Source organism: Melanerpes formicivorus, unplaced genomic scaffold (assembly GCF_026170545.1).
Source record: "Melanerpes formicivorus ecotype bairdi unplaced genomic scaffold, bMelFor1.0.p_v2 SCAF_276, whole genome shotgun sequence".
In the NCBI taxonomy this organism is placed as follows: domain Eukaryota; kingdom Metazoa; phylum Chordata; class Aves; order Piciformes; family Picidae; genus Melanerpes; species Melanerpes formicivorus.
The window spans coordinates 260358-279083 of record NW_027142628.1 but is presented as its reverse complement, the minus strand read 5'-3'; the positions used below and the strand labels follow the sequence as shown (position 1 = coordinate 279083).

General features: G+C 54.5%; 1 protein-coding gene across 1 annotated transcript in view; it reads left to right on the top strand.

Annotated features, from left to right (window-relative positions):
- The window catches only part of LOC137458769 (collagen alpha-1(V) chain), a 49600-nt gene that overhangs the window by 11672 nt on the left and 19202 nt on the right, over nucleotides 1–18726 (top strand). Inside the window, exons 9-28 of the mRNA XM_068170035.1 lie at nucleotides 794–901; nucleotides 1595–1648; nucleotides 2712–2765; nucleotides 2953–3060; nucleotides 3816–3869; nucleotides 3955–4062; nucleotides 4184–4237; nucleotides 4628–4735; nucleotides 7342–7395; nucleotides 7766–7819; nucleotides 8243–8296; nucleotides 9117–9170; nucleotides 10576–10683; nucleotides 11123–11176; nucleotides 11277–11330; nucleotides 12862–12969; nucleotides 13446–13499; nucleotides 14466–14501; nucleotides 16620–16673; nucleotides 17342–17600. Coding sequence (XP_068026136.1) covers nucleotides 794–901; nucleotides 1595–1648; nucleotides 2712–2765; nucleotides 2953–3060; nucleotides 3816–3869; nucleotides 3955–4062; nucleotides 4184–4237; nucleotides 4628–4735; nucleotides 7342–7395; nucleotides 7766–7819; nucleotides 8243–8296; nucleotides 9117–9170; nucleotides 10576–10683; nucleotides 11123–11176; nucleotides 11277–11330; nucleotides 12862–12969; nucleotides 13446–13499; nucleotides 14466–14501; nucleotides 16620–16673; nucleotides 17342–17600 — 1591 coding nt within the window. The remainder of the gene's footprint in view (nucleotides 1–793; nucleotides 902–1594; nucleotides 1649–2711; nucleotides 2766–2952; nucleotides 3061–3815; nucleotides 3870–3954; nucleotides 4063–4183; nucleotides 4238–4627; nucleotides 4736–7341; nucleotides 7396–7765; nucleotides 7820–8242; nucleotides 8297–9116; nucleotides 9171–10575; nucleotides 10684–11122; nucleotides 11177–11276; nucleotides 11331–12861; nucleotides 12970–13445; nucleotides 13500–14465; nucleotides 14502–16619; nucleotides 16674–17341; nucleotides 17601–18726) is intronic.

The following is an 18726-nucleotide window of genomic DNA, read 5'->3' as shown; positions in this document are numbered from 1 at the left end:
TGTGCCAGGCTCTCACCACCCTCAGGGGGAACAACTTCTTCCTGACATCTGACCTAAATCTCCCCTCCTCTACCTTGCATCCATTCCCCATAGTCCTAGCACTACTGACATCCTAAGAAGTCCCTCCCCAGCTTTCTTCACAGTATCACAGTATAACTTAGGTTGGAAAGGACCTCGAGGGTCATCGAGTCCAACCTATCAACACTGACCCCATGACTAGACCATGGCACCAAGTGCCACGTTCTTGTAGCCCCCTTCAGATGCTGGAAGCTCAAGAAGGATCTCAGAGCCTCCTGAGAGACCTTTAGTGGGGGGTGAGTGGAGGAGATGGCTCTGAGACCACCTTGAATGTCTTTCTTCATGCAGGAGCTCAGAGCCCCCTGAGAAACCTCTTTTAGTTGGGGATGAGGCAGGGAGCCAGGACCAGCATCAGTACAAACTGACTTGTGGGAGTGGAAATTAGCTGGGGTCTTGTTTGTCATCCAGGGAGAGATGGCAGAAGGTTCAGATTAAATCTGGCTTTATGGCTCTGGCAGTGAAACTGCAGCTGTGTGCTGGGTACTCACCCTTTAGATTTGTTTGTTCTTCCTTTATCTCCTGAGACAGAAATTGTATCAGGGCTCAGCCAGTGAGCACAAAGAGCCTGGTGAAGGATCAGCTGGAAGGCAGCTTTGCTGTGCATACCCAGGGAGCCTGGGGTCATTAGCAGCTGAATAAAGCCTTGATGGGATGTAAAGGGTTGGTTGGAAGGGTGGAGCAGAGCCCTGTGTGACCTGGGTGCTTGTTCTTCCAGGGGGAGAAAGGACCTCAAGGACCAGCTGGTCGAGACGGCATCCAGGGCCCGGTGGGACTGCCAGGTCCAGCAGGTCCTGTCGGCCCTCCTGGAGAGGATGGAGACAAGGTGGGAGCTGCTCCCTGCTCGGGCAGGGTCACTCTGGGGAGGAACTGAGCAGTGTGCCCCGCTGCTGCTGCCACTGTGTTGGGTTGGATGGTTGTAACACCAGGAGGGTTTAACCAGAATTCAGCAGGTTGGAAAAGACCTTTGAGATCATCCAGTCCAACCTGTCCCCCAGCACCACCTAATCAGCTAAACCATGGCACCAAGTGCCTCATCCAGGCTCTTAAACACCTCCAGTGGTGCTGACCCCCACCCCAGTGGTGGTGTTTGTAATCCCATGAGAGCAGCAGTGGGCTCACACTGCTGGAATCCAGTTAGCCACCCCTGAAGCCTACAGCAGGTGGCCTGCCCGTGGGGGCATGGTCTTGCCAAACTAATTACCCTTCATTACTCCCTCCTTAAGCCCCTCTGGACTGGAGGAATCTTAGGAAACATTGGTAGGGACTCAGCAGTGCTGGCAAGGTCTGCAAAATGCTGCTTGCCTCCCATGGCAGCTAAGGAAAGCTCTAGGATGCAAAAGGGTCTGGTTACAGCTGGAGGGGCCAAAACTCCAGCCTTTGCCAGGACTTTCTGGGCTCTCTCTGTGGCAGTTGGCACCTCTGGGATGAGGCTGCAGGCACACAGGACCATGGCTTGGATGTTGAGACCTGGAGGTGGTCCCCAAGTGAACTAACTGTGCCCCTTTGTCCCTGGCAGGGGGAGATTGGGGAGCCTGGCCAGAAGGGCAGCAAGGGCGACAAAGGAGAGCAGGTGAGTGGGGGGAAGGCTGTGGGGGCTGCTTCCTTGGAGGGGCAGGGTGATGCTGTGTGACTTGGTGAGAACAGAGAGCAGGTGAGTGGGGGGAAGGCTGTGGTGGCTTCTTCCTTGGAGGGGCAGGGTGATGCTGTGTGACTTGGTGAGAACAGAGAGCAGGTGAGTGGGGGGAAGGCTGTGGTGGCTGCTTCCTTGGAGGGGCAGGGTGATGCTGTGTGACTTGGTGGGAACAGAGAGCAGGTGAGTGGGGGGAAGGCTGTGGGGGCTGCTTCCTTGGAGGGGCAGGGTGATGCTGTGTGACCTGGTGGGAACAGAGAGCAGGTGAGTGGGGGGAAGGCTGTGGTGGCTGCTTCCTTGGAGGGGCAGGGTGATGCTGTGTGACTTGGTGAGAACAGAGAGCAGGTGAGTGGGGGGAAGGCTGTGGTGGCTGCTTCCTTGGAGGGGCAGGGTGATGCTGTGTGACTTGGTGAGAACAGAGAGCAGGTGAGTGGGGGGAAGGCTGTGGTGGCTGCTTCCTTGGAGGGGCAGGGTGATGCTGTGTGACTTGGTGGGAACAGAGAGCAATCTCCTTCCTGTCATTGCCTCACCTTCTCCTTTGCTTCATCAGCTGTCCACACAATGTACAAAAGGAGTGAGTGCCTGAGGCAGGCTTCTCCAGAGTGTGCTGAGAGGTTTCCATGCCACCTGTGTGGGGTGTAAATATCTGTGGGACATTAGCAGCCCTTGCCTTTACAGTTGGGTGTTCAGCCCCAGTGCCTTTTGCAGCTGGAGCAGCCTTTATGTGCTGCTCAGAGCCTGAGGGAGGTGAATTGCACAGCGGCATCCAGACAGAGCTGAGTGGGGAGTGTGATGTTGCCTTGCTGGAGCAAAACTGGCTCTGAGACCTGTCTGGTGTGCCACTGAGGGGTGCTGGTGTGAACCAGGGACACCTGATCCTGTTCTCCCTCTCTGTTTTGGGAACCTATGTGTGCTTGCAAGGAGGCTCTGTTGAAGAGCATCACTTTTCCCAGGTGAGACTCAACCTCTGATCCTAACACATTGCACTTCTGTTTCATGGCAGGGTCCACCAGGTCCTACTGGTCCCCAGGGATCAATTGGTCAGCCTGGCCCAGCTGTGAGTATTAGCCCCTGATGACAGAAATCCCCTTTTCTTACCCTGAAATCCCCTGAGGAGCAAGATGTGGCAGTGTCTGCCTGGCACTGCTGATGCCCAGCACAGGGGGAGGGCTTTGGTGGTGGGGATGAGGCTTTGCATCCACCTCATGTTCTTTGCTAAGCTGTGTTGGACTCTTTCCTCCCAGGGTGCTGATGGAGAGCCAGGGCCCCGAGGACAGCAAGGCCTCTTTGGGCAGAAAGGTGATGAAGGACCCCGAGGTTTCCCTGGTCCCCCTGGCCCAGTGGGCTTGCAGGTAATTTGGAGCACCTTAGAGTGGAATCAGAGAATCAAAAAGGTTGGAAAATACCTCAGAGATCAGCAAGTCCAAGCTGTCACCCAACACCTCCTGACTAACTAAACCATGGCTCCAAGTGCCACATCCAATCCCCTCTTGAACACCTCCAGGGATGGGGACTCCACCACCTCCCTGGGCAGCACATCCCAATGGCCAATTACTCTTTCTGGGAAGAACTTTCTCCTCACCTCCAGCCTAAACCTCCCCTGGCACAGCTTGAGACTGTGTCCTCTTGTTCTGGTGCTGCTTGCCTGGGAGAAGAGACCAACCCCCACCTGGCTACAACCTCCCTGCAGGGAGTTGGAGAGAGCAAGAAGGTCTCCCCTGAGCCTCCTCTTCTCCAGGCTAAGCAACCCCAGCTCCCTCAGCCTCTCCTCACAGGGCTGTGCTCCAGACCCCTCCCCAGCCTTGTTGCCCTTCTCTGGACACCTTCCAGCAGCTCAACATCTTTTCTAACCTGAGGATCCCAGAACTGGACACAGGACTCAAGGTGTGACCTCAGCAGTGCTGAGCACAGGGCAGAATGACCTCCCTGCTCCTGCTGGCCACACTGTTCCTGATGCAGGCCAGGATGCTCTTGGCCTTCTTGGCCCCCTGGGCACACTGCTGGCTCATGTTCAGCTGCTCTCAACCAATACCCCCAGGTCCCAAGGAGAGCTGAGGTTCCACCTGAGATGATCAGAGCTAACAACTTCTCTCCTCCACCTCCACAGGGCTTGCCTGGACCACCTGGTGAGAAGGGAGAGACAGGAGATGTTGGACAAATGGTAAGAGGCTTCCAGGCTTCACATTTCCTCTCTGACAGACACTGGCCCAGGAAAGATGTCTCACCTTTGCTTCTCCTTCCTCTAGGGCCCACCAGGCCCACCTGGGCCCCGAGGTCCATCTGGACCCCCAGGAGCAGATGGTCCACAGGGTCCTCCAGGGGGAATAGGAAACCCTGGTGCAGTAGGAGAGAAGGTAAAGCACCTAGAGGAAGCTGCTGGAAGCCTGCAGGAGTCGGCTGCAGCGCTGGGGAAGGGGCTTTGCTACCTCACCCTGCAGAGACCTAACTGTGACCACCCTCTTGTCTCCCCTGCAGGGTGAACCTGGTGAATCTGGGGAGCCTGGGCTGCCTGGGGAGGTTGGCCTCCCGGTGAGTACATTATGGGATGGCTTTGGCTGGGGGGGAGAAGAGTTTTTCATCAGGGGCTGTCCTCTGGGAGGCTGGCTGAAGGGGTGTTGGAGGAGCAGGGGTGTGGATGGGCTGCAGGGACTGAGCCAGCTGTGTGCTTGCTGTGGCTATCAGGAGGCAAAGCAGCCTGGCCTGGCTGTTTATAGCCTGGCAGTTAGTCATCAGCTGTGGGCTACCCACGGCTGAGCAGCGTGAGCAGCACTCAGTCCTCGTGGGAAGGGACGTGTGGGAAATCATCTCCTTGTGTTCTGAGAGCCAGGGACAGCTTCTCTCCAGGATTGATTGAAGGACAACTGGAGGCTGCTCAGCTCTCTTTCCTGCCTAAGAGAAACTCCTTTTTATCCTTTGCAGGGTCCTAAAGGTGAAAGAGGTGAAAAGGGTGAAGCAGGTCCCTCTGGTGCTGCTGGTCCGCCTGGCCCCAAAGGTCCACCAGGTGATGATGGTCCCAAAGGCAGCCCTGTAAGTACCTTCCCCTGGCCAGGAAGTGCTTCCTCCTTTGTCCAGCAGAGATTTCTGCATGAGGTTGGACTTGATGATCTTGGAGGTCTCTTCCAACCTTGGTTGGATTCTGTGAACTCTTCCCCAGAGAGGTGGTGGAGTCTCCTCCTCTGGAGCCTCCCAAGGCCTGTCTGGATGTGTTCCTCTGAGACCTGAGCTGGGTTGTATGGTGCTGCTCTGGCAGGGGGGTTGGACTGGATGATCTCTTTGGGTCCCTTCCATCCCTGGCATCCTGTGGCCCTGTGAAAATAGATTTTATTCAGGGGTTTTTGTGGAAATCTGGAATAATTTCCCAGCCAGAGAGTTCCTCCTGTAGTGATATTGTGACATTAATCCCTCTCTGCTCTGCCCTACTGAGAGCCATCTGGGGTGCTGCATCCAGTTGTGGTCCCCCCCCCCCCAATGTGAGGAGGCCATGGAAGTGTTGGGGGGAGTCCAGAGAAGGGCCATGAGGATGATCAGAGGGCTGGAGCTCTGTGGGGACAGGCTGGGAGAGTTGGGGCTGTTCAGCCTGGAGAAGAGAAGGCTCCAGGGGGAACTTAGAGCAGCCTTCCAGTACCTCCAGAGGGCTGCAGAAGAGCTGGGGAGGGACTTTTGACAAGGACTTGGGAGTGCCAGGATGAGGGACAGTGGCTTTGAGCTGGGAGAGGGGAGATTGAGAGTGGAGATGAGGAAGGAATTGTTGCCAGTGAGGGTGGGGAGGCACTGGCACAGGTTGCCCATGGAGGCTGTGGATGCTCCTTCCCTAGAGGTGCTCAAGGCCAGCCTGGACTGGGCTTTGAGCAAGCTGGGCTGGTGGGAGGTGTCCCTGCCCCTGGCCAGGGGGGTTGGAGCTGGCTGACCTTCAAGGGTCTCTTCCAACCCAAACCATTTAGAGTGCTAATGAGGAGAGGACCCAGTTCTGCAGTGTCTTCCAGCAGTGCTTCACTTGTCAGTCCTCTTTGCAGGCTCCCAGAAGCCTCACCCCTGTGGAGAGGGTCTGCAGTAGGTTTATTTTGCTCTTGAGCTTATGCACTGCCAAGGTCCACTGCACCAAAATAGCACAGGGGAGATGTATGTGGACGTGGGAGTTGCACCTCTGGGGTCGGGGCCCTGCTGCTGCTAATTGCTGCAGCTCCCTTGAAGCCAGCAGAGCTACACTGATTGATGCCAGGTGATAATGGCACTGTATTTATCTTGCTGGCTTCCTTGATGCTTGCTGGCTGAAGAGATTGATTATGTGATAAGCAAAGACGGCATGGAACAGCAGAGGAGGCAGGGGAGTTAGTCAGCTCTCAACAGATGGGACTTTGGGATGTGGCTTTATTGGTTGAAGCCTATTGTTGATGATCAGGGAGCTGGAGCACCTCTCCCTGGTGCAGGCAGGCTGAAAGACTTGGAGCTGTTCAGCCTGCAGAAGAGAAGGCTCCAGGGAGACCTTAGAGCTATGTCTCAGTGTCTGAAGGGGAGCTACAGGAAGGCTGGGGAGGGACTGTTCAGAAGGGCTTCAGGTGGCAGGTCAAGGGGCAATGGATTGCAACTGGAGCAGGGGAGGTTCAGCTTGGACATCAGGAGGAAGTTCTGCACAGGGAGGGTGGTGAGATACTGGAAGAGGTTGCCCAGGGATGTGAGGGAGGCTCCACCCTGCAGACAGGCAAGATCAGGCTTGATGTGGGCCTGGGCAACCTGATCTAGTTGGAGGTGTCCCTGCTGAGTGCAGGGGGGTTGGACAGGATGACCTTTGAGGATCCTTTGCAAGCTGATGCAATCTGTGCACACTGCTCTCACACCAGCTTGGAGTTCACAACAGCCATGGTGCAGGGAAGAACAGCCAGGTGGTTTAGTCAGCCAGGTGGTTTAGGCACTGAATGCTTTGAGATGGAGGTTTAAGTTGGATGTCAGGAGCAGTTTCCTGCCTGCAAGAGCAGTCAGGTGTTGGAACAGGCTGCCCAGGGAGGTGGTGGAGTCCCCAGCCCTGGAGGTGTTCAAAAACACTTGAAGATGTGGCACTGTGGGCTACAAAATCATGGAATCAGTCAGGTTGGAAAAGACCTCAGGGATCATCCAGTCATGATGTGGTTGAGTGGCCATGGTAGTGTTGGGCTGATGGTTGGGCTCAGTGATCTTAGAGGACTTTTCCAACCTTAGTGACTGTGGGATCCATGTGAAACATGCTGCACATCCTGTAGCAAGCAAAAGCAAACTGCACTTGTCTGATGTCCCCTCCCTGGAGGTGTGCAGGGCCAGGCTGGATGAGGCCTTGAGCAACCAAGTCTAGCTGAGAGGCATCCAAGCCCATGCAGGGAGGTTGGAGTTAGATGATCTCTGAGGTCCCTTCCAACCTGAGCCATCCTGTGATGACTCTGTGATGCTCCCAGTGTTGCCCCTGGGGCTTGGCACAGTCTGGATGCAGAGGTGAACTGCTGGCTGCAATGGGATGAAGACACAAAGGTGGGATGGGCACTGGGACTGTGGGTGAGGGTTTGGCTTGGGAGGATGCTTGGCACAGGGGGAGCAGACCCCAGTGCTCTGCAGCTGTCCAGATGCAGTATCTCTGACTGTGGGCTATCCTCCTTCTCTCTTTGCAGGGTCCAGTTGGTTTCCCTGGTGACCCTGGTCCTCCTGGAGAGCCTGGCCCAGCTGTAAGTGTTTGCCTCACAGAAGGGCACCTAGGTTCCTTCTTTTGGCTGAGTGAAACACAACCATGTGCTGTTCATTCACCAGCAGCTCCTCTGCTATTTGCTCTTCCTTTACTTGGGGAAGAAGAGCAGGAGGTTGCACCCCCAGTTTTGTCTGGCCATGCTACAGCCTTTGGGGCAGCAGCTTCAGGAAGGCTGCTCCTGTCTGCAGGCTTTGGCACAGGACATCTGCCAGATGCTCTCAGCAGGAGGTGGAAAGAGCTGGTGCTTGGTGCCATGGAGCCTGCTTGAACCACCTCTGCTGCTGATGCTCTGCTCAGCCCTGTTCATAACCTAACCCCACCTGCTTGTTTCTTTCTCCTGCCCCTTTTAGGGTCAAGATGGTCCTCCTGGTGACAAAGGTGATGATGGTGAACCTGGACAAACTGTGAGTAGCTGGATGGATGAGATCTGTTGCTCCATGGCTTCTGTGTGCAGGTCCAAGGAACCTTGAACACCGAATTCCCACTCCCCCCAGCTTCTGCTGCCCTGCTCCCCATCCCTCCTTGCCTGTGGCAGCCTGGCTGCTGCCATCCCCCCCAGGCTGCTTCAGCCACACCCCCTGCAAGCACAAAACAAGCCCTGAGTCTCCCATGCTAACTTTGTCCTGCCTTCTGGTGCCTCGTGGTGGGAAGGGCTAAAAGAAGCTACCACCTGCAGCCTGAGGAGGTGTCAGGAGCTGGGCTGGCCGCCCACAACCTCAGCTCAGCACAAGCTCCAGACCTCAGCTGGAGTTGGCCACGTTGGCTTTCTCCTTCCCCCATCTCCTGGTGCACTCATGGCTTCTTGTTCTCCTCCCCTCTCCACCTAGGGTTCCCCTGGTCCCACAGGAGAGCCAGGCCCCTCTGGACCTCCAGGCAAAAGGGTAAGCTGGCTCTGTGGGAGGATTCTTCTGCGTGGATTGGTGCTCAGGCTGTTGCTCTTCCACAGTCAGTGCAAGGCAGCAGCAATGCCAAACAAATCCTCCTCATCAGAAGAGATAGAGAGAGAGCTAGATTGGTGTGGCCCTCCACAGCCACTGGGAAGTGATGAGAAGCTGTCAACTAAATCCCAAGGATGGCTGCTGGGATTTTGCTACCCCCCCCAGCAGACAACACCAGCATGAGGTGCTCCTGCTCCTCTTGCCTGTGCTGACAGAGCCCAGGGATTCATTTAGCAAGGAGCTCATTTGCAAAGCTGTTCAGAGAGATTTGTCTCCATTTTGTCAGCTTCCCTGGGGCTGCAGCATCCTTTAGCTAATTCCCAGGGACCATTTCAGCTCAGTGGGGTCTAATTGTGTTTTGCATCTGCTTCAGTCTGGAGGAGGGAAGGCTCTGAGGAGACCTAATTGTGGCCTTCCAGGGTCTGAAGGGGGCTCCAAGAAGGCTGGGGAGGGACTTTGGAGGGTGTCAGGGAGGGATAGGACTGGGGGGGGATGGAGCAAAACTAGAAGAGGGGAGATTCAGAGTGGATGTTAGGAAGAAGTTGTTCCCCATGAGGGTGGTGAGAGCCTGGCACAGGTTGCCCAGGGAGGTGGTGGAAGCCTCAGCCCTGGAGGATTTTAGGGCTGGGCTGGATGTGGTTCTAAGCAAGCTGCTGCAGTGTGAGGTGTCCCTGGCCATGGCAGGGGGGTTGGGACTGGCTGAGCCTTGAGGTCCCTTCCAGCCCTGACAGTTCTATGATTCTATGGTTTCTGCTTTCTCCAGGGTCCTCCTGGTCCTGCTGGTCCTGAAGGAAGGCAGGGAGAGAAAGGAGCCAAGGTAAGAGCTGACTGGGATTTCACTCCTGCCACAGCCCTTTGTATGCCAGGGGGATCAGCCTCTGCCAACAGCAGTGTCTGGGAGGCAGTGATTTGATGCTGCTGTCAGTCACAGCACATGAACCTGGATTCTGGGGGGGGATGAGGGGGCTGCTGGCCTCAAATCTGAGCTTGTGTTTCATCTTCTCACAAACTCTGTGGGGCTAATTGGGGCTTGGGTCAGGTCATGGGAATGCTTGGGTGGGTTTTTTATTCTTGCCTGGGAATGACCAAGAGCCATATTTGGCAATCTGATGTGCTGCAAATAACAGGGTGTGCACAGCCCCGTGCCCTCCCCCAGGGCAAACACAGCATCGTTGGCTCTTGAGTGGAGGTGGTGGGGAAATGGAAAGCAGGATTGCAAATTACAGGTCCAGTTGTGGTGGCTGCTGGGGGGGGAGGGGGATTGCCATCTGCTAGCTCATCTCCCAGGCCCAAACACAAGAGAGCTGCCTGCTCCCAAAGAGTTCACAGCTAAAGGGCTCTTCCTGCTGGAAGTGAGCAGAAGTAGTCAAGGATGGAAAGGGAAGGAGGTTAGAGACTTGGCCTCGGTGCCTGAGGGGTAGGAAGCAGCAGGAAAATCAACAGACAGGAGGTTTTGCCTGCTTTGCATGGATCTGCCTTCCCTTCTGTGACACCCTGGCAGCAGCTACACTGGAGGTGTTTAGGAAGAGAGTGGATGGGGTGCTTGGTGCCATGGGTTAGTTGATGAGATGGTGTTGGGTGGTAGGTTGGACTTGATGATCTCAAAGGTCTTTTCCAACCTGGTTAATTCTATTCTGTTCTGTTCTGTTTTGTTCTGTTCTGTTCTGTTCTGTTCTGTTCTATTCTATTCTGTCCTATTTCATTCCTATTCTATTCTATTCTATTCTATTCTATTCTATTCTGTCCTGTCCTGTCCTGTCCTGTCCTGTCCTGTCCTATTCCATTCCATTCCATTCCATTCCATTCCATTCTGTCCCATTCCATTCCATTCCATCCTGTCCCATTCCATTCCATCTTGTCCCATTCCATTCCATTCCATCCTATCCTGTCACATTCCATTCCATCCTGTCCCATTCCATTCCATTCCATCCTGTCCCATTCCATTCCATCTTGTCCCATTCCATTCCATTCCATTCCATTCCATTCCATTCCATTCCATTCCATCCTATCCTGTCCCATTCCATTCCATCCTGTCCCATTCCATTCCATTCCATCCTGTCCCATTCCATTCCATTCCATCCTGTCCCATTCCGTTCCATTCTGTCCCATTCCACTCCACTCCACTCCATTCCATTCCACCCTGTCCTGTCCTATTCCATTCTATGTTAAGGTCATCTGATTGCCCCCATGCAAACTAAAGCATGCTGCCTCTTTGCACCTAGGGTGAAGCTGGTTTGGAAGGACCTCCTGGGAAGACTGGTCCCATTGGTCCCCAAGGTGCTCCAGGGAAGCCTGGCCCCGACGGCCTGCGAGGGATTCCTGGCCCAGTTGTGAGTGTTGCCAAACTGAGCCGAGTCTGAGAGAGCTTCTGGGCAGGGCTGCTGCTGGTGCCTTGCTGGAAGCCAGCTGTCTTGGGAGATGCCTTTCTCCCAGTGGAATGTTCTGTCTGTGCTTGGATGCCTGACAGCAGAGAAAACATCACCACTGGGAGTAACACAGCAGTGAAGATCATCTCCCAGCATGCTGTACTTGAGTCTTGGGTCTGCTCTCACACTCTCCATGGATGAGAGCTGCCAGGAGCTCCACAGTGCCTTTTCCAGTAGAGAGCTGAGCATGAGAGGAACAGAAACCCTTTTGCCTTGAGAGAGGCCAGGGCAAAGGTTCCCTGGCACAGAGACCAGAGGAGGATGTGTGAATGGTCTGAATAATCCCAGCTGGGAGCACTGCTGTCATGAAAGACTCTGCTGAGGGAATTGCACTCTTTTACAGGGTGAACAAGGTCTCCCAGGATCCCCTGGCCCAGATGGTCCTCCAGGCCCAATGGTAGGTCCAGACCTTCAGATTCCCTGAGGTTTTGAGATGGCTGAATGCAATTTCCATCAACTAATTCTCCTTTTGGTTTCTTTTCCTGTCTCTCCCAAAGGGTCCACCTGGTTTGCCTGGGCTTAAAGGAGACTCTGGTCCCAAAGGGGAGAAGGTGAGAATGGCACCCCTGATCCTGCTGCATGGTGCCCCTGTGTGGTGTGGGGGTTAAAAATGGCATTGTAGAGGGGTCAGGCAGCTGGCAGAACAAAGCCAAGGAGTGCCCCCAGCCCAGCCCCATGTGCTGTCTCTCATGCTCTTGAAACATTGGACCTATCTTTATCAGAGGGGCAACCAAGATGGTGAAAGGTCTTGAGAATAAATCTGAGGAGGAGCAGCTGAGGGAGCTGGGGTGGTTTAGTCTGAAGGAAAAAAGAGGCTGAGGGGAGACCTCCCTGCTCTCTACAACTCCCTGAAAGGAGCTTTGAGTGGGGTGGGGGCTGGGGAGACCTCACTGCTCTCTACAACTCCCTGAAAGGAGGTTTGATTGGGGTGGGGGTTGGGGAGACCTCACTGCTCTCTACAACTCCCTGAAAGGACGTTTGAGTGAGGTGGGGGCTGGAGGGATCTCCCTGCTCTCTACAACTCCCTGAAAGTTGGCCAGGCTGATCTAGTGTGGGGTGTCTCTGCCCATGGCAGGAGGGTTGGAACTAGATGATCCTTGTGGTCCCTTCCAACCCTGACTGATACTATGATACTATGAAAGGAGGCTTGAGTGAGGTGGGGGCTGGGGAGACCTCACTGCTCTCTACAACTCCCTGAAAGGAGCTTTGAGTGGGGTGGGGGTTGGTCTCCTCTTACAAGTCACAACTGATAGGGCAAAATGGCCACAAGTTGAAGCAGGGGAGGTTTAGGTTGGGCATTAGGACAAAATTCTATGCTCAAAGGGTTGTCCAGCCCTGCAACAGGCTGCTCTGTGGTGGAATCCCCAGCCCTGGATGTGTTTAGAAGCTGTCTAGATGTGGTGCTCAGTAGTGGTCCTGGCAGAGTTAGGTGAGGGTTGCACTTGAGGACCTTGAAGGGTTTTCTTTTCCCAACCATAGTGATGCTGTGATTTGGAGGAGAGTTGTGAGTGTTGCTCAAGGGATGTGCTGGATTGTGAGGTGGGGGAGGCTGTGCTGCTGCCCATCTGGATCCCAGACCATGTTTCCCATCCCCATGTCACCAACTGGAAGGTGTGGAGCAGCTCATGCTCCTCCTGCACAGTTGGGATGGAGAGAGGAGAGGGGAGGGGAGGGAGAGGAGAGGGAGAGGAGAGGAGAGGGAGAGGGAGAGGGAGAGGAGAGGAGAGGGGAGGGAGAGGAGAGGAGAGGAGTGGAGAGGAGAGGAGAGGAGAGGAGAGGAGAGGAGAGGAGAGGAGAGGAGAGGGAGAGGGAGAGGGAGAGGAGAGGAGAGGAGAGGGAGAGGGAGAGGGAGAGGAGAGGAGAGGAGAGGGGAGGGAGAGGGGAGGAGAGGAGAGGGGAGGGAGAGGGGAGGAGAGGAGAGCCTCAGCAAACTTGAAGAGAGGTTTGCACATCAGGAGGAGCCTAACAGTAAGGACCCAAAGCTCCAGCTGAATAGTTACCAGGATTCAGAATCAAAGATGAATGTGTTGAAAGGTAACCTCCAGTGGGAGATGACCCTGAACATCTGCTCTTCTCCCCTAGGGTCATCCAGGTTTAATTGGTCTTATTGGCCCACCTGGAGAGCAGGGAGAGAAGGGTGACAGAGGTCTCCCAGGCCCTCAAGGCTCAGCAGGACCCAAAGGAGAGCAGGTAAATGTTCCAGAAGACTTTAAGTAAGTGTGGGTTTGAGCTGGGGGGGGGTTGCTGACTTCCAGCAGGTATGGCCTGGAAGGGATGGTCAGCCTCAGCAGGAGATCCTTGCTGTGTTCTGAGGAGTATTTGCTGTGCTAATGGAATTCCTCCTACCTGTGAAAGGCAGAGATGCTCCCAGATGACCCAGCTGAGGGGACAGCAGATTCTCAAGGGTGGTATGGAAAGGGTTCAATCACCATAGAGGGCTGGTGACATTAAATCTCCATCTCAAGGAGTGGCTTTTAGAGCTGTGTGCCTGAAGGGGGTACCAGAATCCCTGCTCCTGCTCTTGCCTGGGTCATGCACACCCCTCCAAAACCATTTGAACAGAGCCATCCAAACCTGAGTGGTCACCTGTGAGCAGGTGTTAGCTGGGTAGCTCCCCAGCAGCATCACTGCATGCAGCTCACTGATGTTGTGCTTCTCTTTCTCAGGGTATCACAGGTCCTTCTGGGCCCATTGGACCTCCGGGGCCGCCAGGACTGCCGGTATGTGACAAGGCACTGGCTTGGAAAGCCTCAGGAGATGCACAGCCCCTCTGGGCTCACCTTGCTGCTCCCAGCTCAGTCCTTCTGGCCTGCCCTTGTCTGAGGCTGCTGGTGGGAATGGGTTTACCCAGCTGAGCCCATGATGAGCTCCTGAGTGAATCACAGGAGTGCTGGAGTGGTGCTTGAGCTGAGAGATGGGCACGGGGGGACACGGTGTGATGGAGGCAGGGAGATGAGCTCACTCTTTCTCTCCCTCTTTCTCTTGGATGATCACATGGTGATCTTTTTTAGGGTACTTCTTGCTATTTGCCATTTTTTCACACTGGATGCCCAAAGGCTGCAGCCTACACCCTTGGGTGACCAGCATTTGCTTCTGCTGAATGTCCTTAGCATGGAGCCAGGCTCAGCCCTGGGTTGTGGCTATCACACATGGAGCCAGGCTCAGCCCTGGGTTACCATACATGAAGTCAGGATCAGACTTGGGCTTTGATCATCACACATGGAGCCAGGCTCAGCCTCAGGATGTGGTCATCATGCATGGAGCCAGGCTCAGCCTCAGGTTTTGGTTATCACACATAGAGCCAGGATCAGCCCTGGGTTGTGGTCATCACACATGGAGCCAGGCTCAGCCTTGGGTTACCATACACAGAGCCAGGACCTAGCCTTGGGCTGTGGTTATCACATATGGAGCCAGGCTCAGCCCAGTGTTGGTTACCACAGAGCTGCTTTTCCCATCCCCATCCAGGCAGGATCATGGGGTGCTGGCACAGACCGGTCTGACACAAATCCTTTCTGCATGTTGGCAAATGAAAGCAACTCCAAACTCAAGTGAAAGGTGGAAGCAGAAAAGGAGTCAATTACCAGAACCACCTTGTCCTGCACTGCTCTGGGTCACTCCAAGCAGAGACTTGATGGCTTTTGTGCTAGGAAACACACTGACTCCTGCCTGTATTTCTCTCTACACAGGGTCCACCTGGTCCCAAAGGTGCTAAAGGATCATCAGTGAGTATAGCCATTGCTAAATGGAGATGCTGAGGAGCCCTTACTAAGTCCATAGGCTGCTGTGACTCCCCCACATCAGTGGCATTCAATGGGGATGCTGAGGAGCCCTTCCTAAGTCCATAGGCTGCTGTGGCTCCCCCACATCAGTGGCATTCAATGGAGATGCTGAGGAGCCCTTCCTAAGTCCACAGGCTGCTGTGGATCCCCCACATCAGTGGCATTCAGTGGGGATGCTGAGGAGCCCTTACTAAGTCCATAGGCTGCTGTGGCTCCCTCACATCAGTGGCATTAGAGATGCTGAGGAGCCCTTCCTAAGTCCACAGGCTGCTGTGGCTCCCTCACATCAGTGGCATTCAATGGGGATGCTGAGGAGCCCTTCCTAAGTCCACAGGCTGCTGTGGATCCCCCACATCAGTGGCATTCAGTGGGGATGCTGAGGAGCCCTTACTAAGTCCATAGGCTGCTGTGGATCCCCCACATCAGTGGCATTCAGTGGGGATGCTGAGGAGCCCTTACTAAGTCCATAGGCTGCTGTGGCTCCCTCACATCAGTGGCATTAGAGATGCTGAGGAGCCCTTCCTAAGTCCACAGGCTGCTGTGGCTCACTCACATCAGTGGCATTAGAGATGCTGAGGAGCCCTTCCTAAGTCCATAGGCTGCTGTGGCTCCCTCACATCAGTGGCGGAGCCCTTACTAAGTCCACAGGCTGCTGTGGCTCCCTCACATCAGTGGCATTCAATGGAGATGCTGAGGAGCCCTTCCTAAGTCCACAGGCTGCTGTGGCTCCCTCACATCAGTGGCATTCAATGGGGATGCTGAGGAGCCCTTACTAAGTCCATAGGCTGCTGTGGCTCCCTCACATCAGTGGCATTCAATGGGGATGCTGAGGAGCCCTTCCTAAGTCCATAGGCTGCTGTGGCTCCCTCACATCAGTGGCATTCAATGGGGATGCTGAGGAGCCCTTACTAAGTCCACAGGCTGCTGTGGCTCCCTCACATCAGTGGCATTAGAGATGCTGAGGAGCCCTTACTAAGTCCACAGGCTGCTGTGGCTCCCTCACATCAGTGGCATTAGAGATGCTGAGGAGCCCTTACTAAGTCCATAGGCTGCTGTGGCTCCCTCACATCAGTGGCATTAGAGATGCTGAGGAGCCCTTACTAAGTCCACAGGCTGCTGTGGCTCCCTCACATCAGTGGCATTAGAGATGCTGAGGAGCCCTTACTAAGTCCATAGGCTGCTGTGGCTCCCTCACATCAGTGGCATTCAATGGGGATGCTGAGGAGCCCTTACTAAGTCCACAGGCTGCTGTGGCTCCCTCACATCAGTGGCATTCAATGGGGATGCTGAGGAGCCCTTCCTAAGTCTGTAGGCTGCTGTGGCTCCCCCACATCAGTGGCATTAAAGGCAGTTAGCTAATGCAGCCCTTTGCAGGTTGTCTGAGCCCAGCAGTTCTAACTGGGGAAGGTTTCTGTGGCCCATGCTGCACCTCACTGAACCTCAGTGCAGCAAAGAGCAGAAGGAAGAATCCAGGGCATAGTCCTGAGGAGAAACCCCCCTGGAAAGCAGAGGCTGGTAAAAATAGCCTGAAGCAGGAGGTGCCAGGCTGGGAAGAGAAGGACTCACTGAGAAATGTGAGGCTGAAGCCAGCTTCATGCCACAGAGCTGTGCAGGCAGCTAAGAAGTCCTCTTTGGGCAACTCCCTGATGTCTTCCCCTCCTCCTCCTGTAGAATTCAAGGATTTATTAACTTTAAGATTTCTCTTTTCTCTTATTTGATTTCCAGAAGTGCTGAATTGCTTTGGGGAGTTCATTTTTCCCTGCACTGGAAGCTCCTTTTTGGCTGTAGGGAAACCTCAGCAAAATTGGACTGGTTAAGGCCAATCTTATGGTTTGGGGTGGGGCTTTTTTTTTGTGACTGAAGCATCAAAATGAACCAAATGAAAACATTTTCTTGCTGGAGGGGTGCAAGGACTCTCCTCCTGTCTAGCTGAAGGGACAGGAAGAAGAGGCTGGCAGCAGAAGTGATGTTTGGGATGGGGTATCAGTGCCAAATGCTTCTCCCTGAGTCACTCACACGTTTTTTTTCCCCTTGTTTGTTTTCACCTTTGTTCCCACCTAGGGTCCAACAGGTCCAAAGGGTGAATCAGGTCTTCCTGGGCCCCCAGGGCCTCCTGTAAGTAGATTTCCAGCACCTGAAGTGTGGAAGGAGGTGCAGATCCAATGGGATTGAATGGGTGTTGTGATGTTAGGAAGGAGATTCCTGGACAAGGCTTTGGTGTGTGAGGAGTTCCAGCAGTGGATGGGGGAGACCTAATTGTGGCCTTCCAGGTTCTGAAGGGGGCTACAAGAAGGCTGGGGAGGGACTGCTCAGGCTCTCAGGTAGCGATAGGACTAGGGGGAATGGAATGAAGCTGGAGGTGGGGAGATTCAGGCTGGAGGTGAGGAGGAAGTTCTTCCCCATGAGAGTGGTGAAGCCCTGGAATGGGTTGTCCAGGGAGGTGGTTGAGGCCTCATCCCAGGCTGGACGAGGCTCTGGCCAGGCTGATCTAGTGTGGGGTGTCCCTGCCCATGGCAGGGGGGTTGGAACTGGCTGATCCTTGTGGTCCCTTCCAACCCTGACTGATACTACTATGATACTGCTACTAAGAAGTTGTTCATGGGAAGATGACAAGAGAAGATGGACCCAGCACTGAGGCTGTTGTCAGTCCCCTCATGGGTGGTTTGCATGCCTGGGGTGTATCTGGTGCTGCTGCTGCTCTGGCTGCTTTGGCCACCTCTGCTGCCTCTCTTCCCACTGCCCAATGCAATGAGAAGTTGTTACCTTCTTTCCCCACAAACCAGGGTCCTCCTGGAGAAGTCATCCAGCCACTGCCCATCCAGTCTTCCAAGAGGACCAGGAGGAACATTGATGCCAGCCAGCTGGTGGACGATGGGAATGCTGACAACTACATGGACTATGCAGATGGCATGGAGGAGATTTTTGGCTCCCTGAATTCCTTGAAACTGGAAATTGAGCAAATGAAGCATCCCTTGGGCACCCAACACAACCCAGCAAGGACCTGCAAGGATCTGCAGCTCTGTCACCCTGATTTCCCAGATGGTGTGTCCTGGGACAGAGGGGATGTGGGGCAAACACTGGGGGTTTCCAAGCTCCTCACAGGGGACACAAATGTGTGAAGGAAGAGAAAGAATTTGGGAAGTCCCTGGTGCCTCATAGGGAACTAATTTATTTCCTTGAAAGGGTGGTCAGGGATTGGCACAGGCTGCCCAGGGAGGTGGTGGAGTCCCCATCCCTGGAGGTGTTCTAGAAACCTGTGGCCATGGCACTTGGGGCCATGGTTTGATGGCCACGGTGGGGTTGGGTTGAAGGTTGGACTGGATGATCTTAGAGGCCTTTTCCAACCCAACCAATTCCCTGATGTGGCTGACAAAGAAAGGATACTTAGAGAGGAGTTGGACTGGATGGTCATTGTAGGACCCTTCCAGTTGAAACCATTCTGTTCTGGTCTAAGAATGAGGACATCTGATGAAAAGCAGCAGCTTCAGGGGAGGTTTAGGCTGGATGTGAGGAAGAAATTCTTCACAGAAGGGGAGAGAGAATGGAATGGAATGGAATGGAATGGAATGGAATGGAATGGAATGGAATGGAATGGAATGGAATGGAATGGAATGGGAGGGGATGGAATGGAATGGGAGGGGATGGAATAGACCAGGATGGAAGAGACCTTTGAGATCATCAAGTCCAGCCTATCACCCAACACCACCTAATCAACTAAACCATGGCACCAAGTGCCTCATCCAGGCTCTTCCTAAATACCTCCAGGGATGGGGACTCCACCACCTCCCTGGGCAGCACATTCCCATGGCCAATCTCTCTTACTGGGAAGAACTTCTTCCTAACCTCCAGCTTAAACCTCCCTTGGCACAGCTTGAGACTGTGTCCTCTTGTTCTGGTGGTGGTTGCCTGGGAGAAGAGACCAACCCCCACCTGGCTCCAACCTCCCTTCAGGGAGTTGTAGACAGCAAGAAGGTCTCCCCTGAGCCTCCTCTTCTCCAGGCTAAGCAACCCCAGCTCCCTCAGATTGGCCATTGGGATGTGCTGCCCAGGGAGGTGGTGGAGTCCCCATCCCTGGAGGTGTTTAGGAAGAGCCTGGATGAGGCACTTGGTGCCATGGCTTACTTGATCAGATGCTGTTGGGTGATAGGTTGGACTTGATGATCTCAGA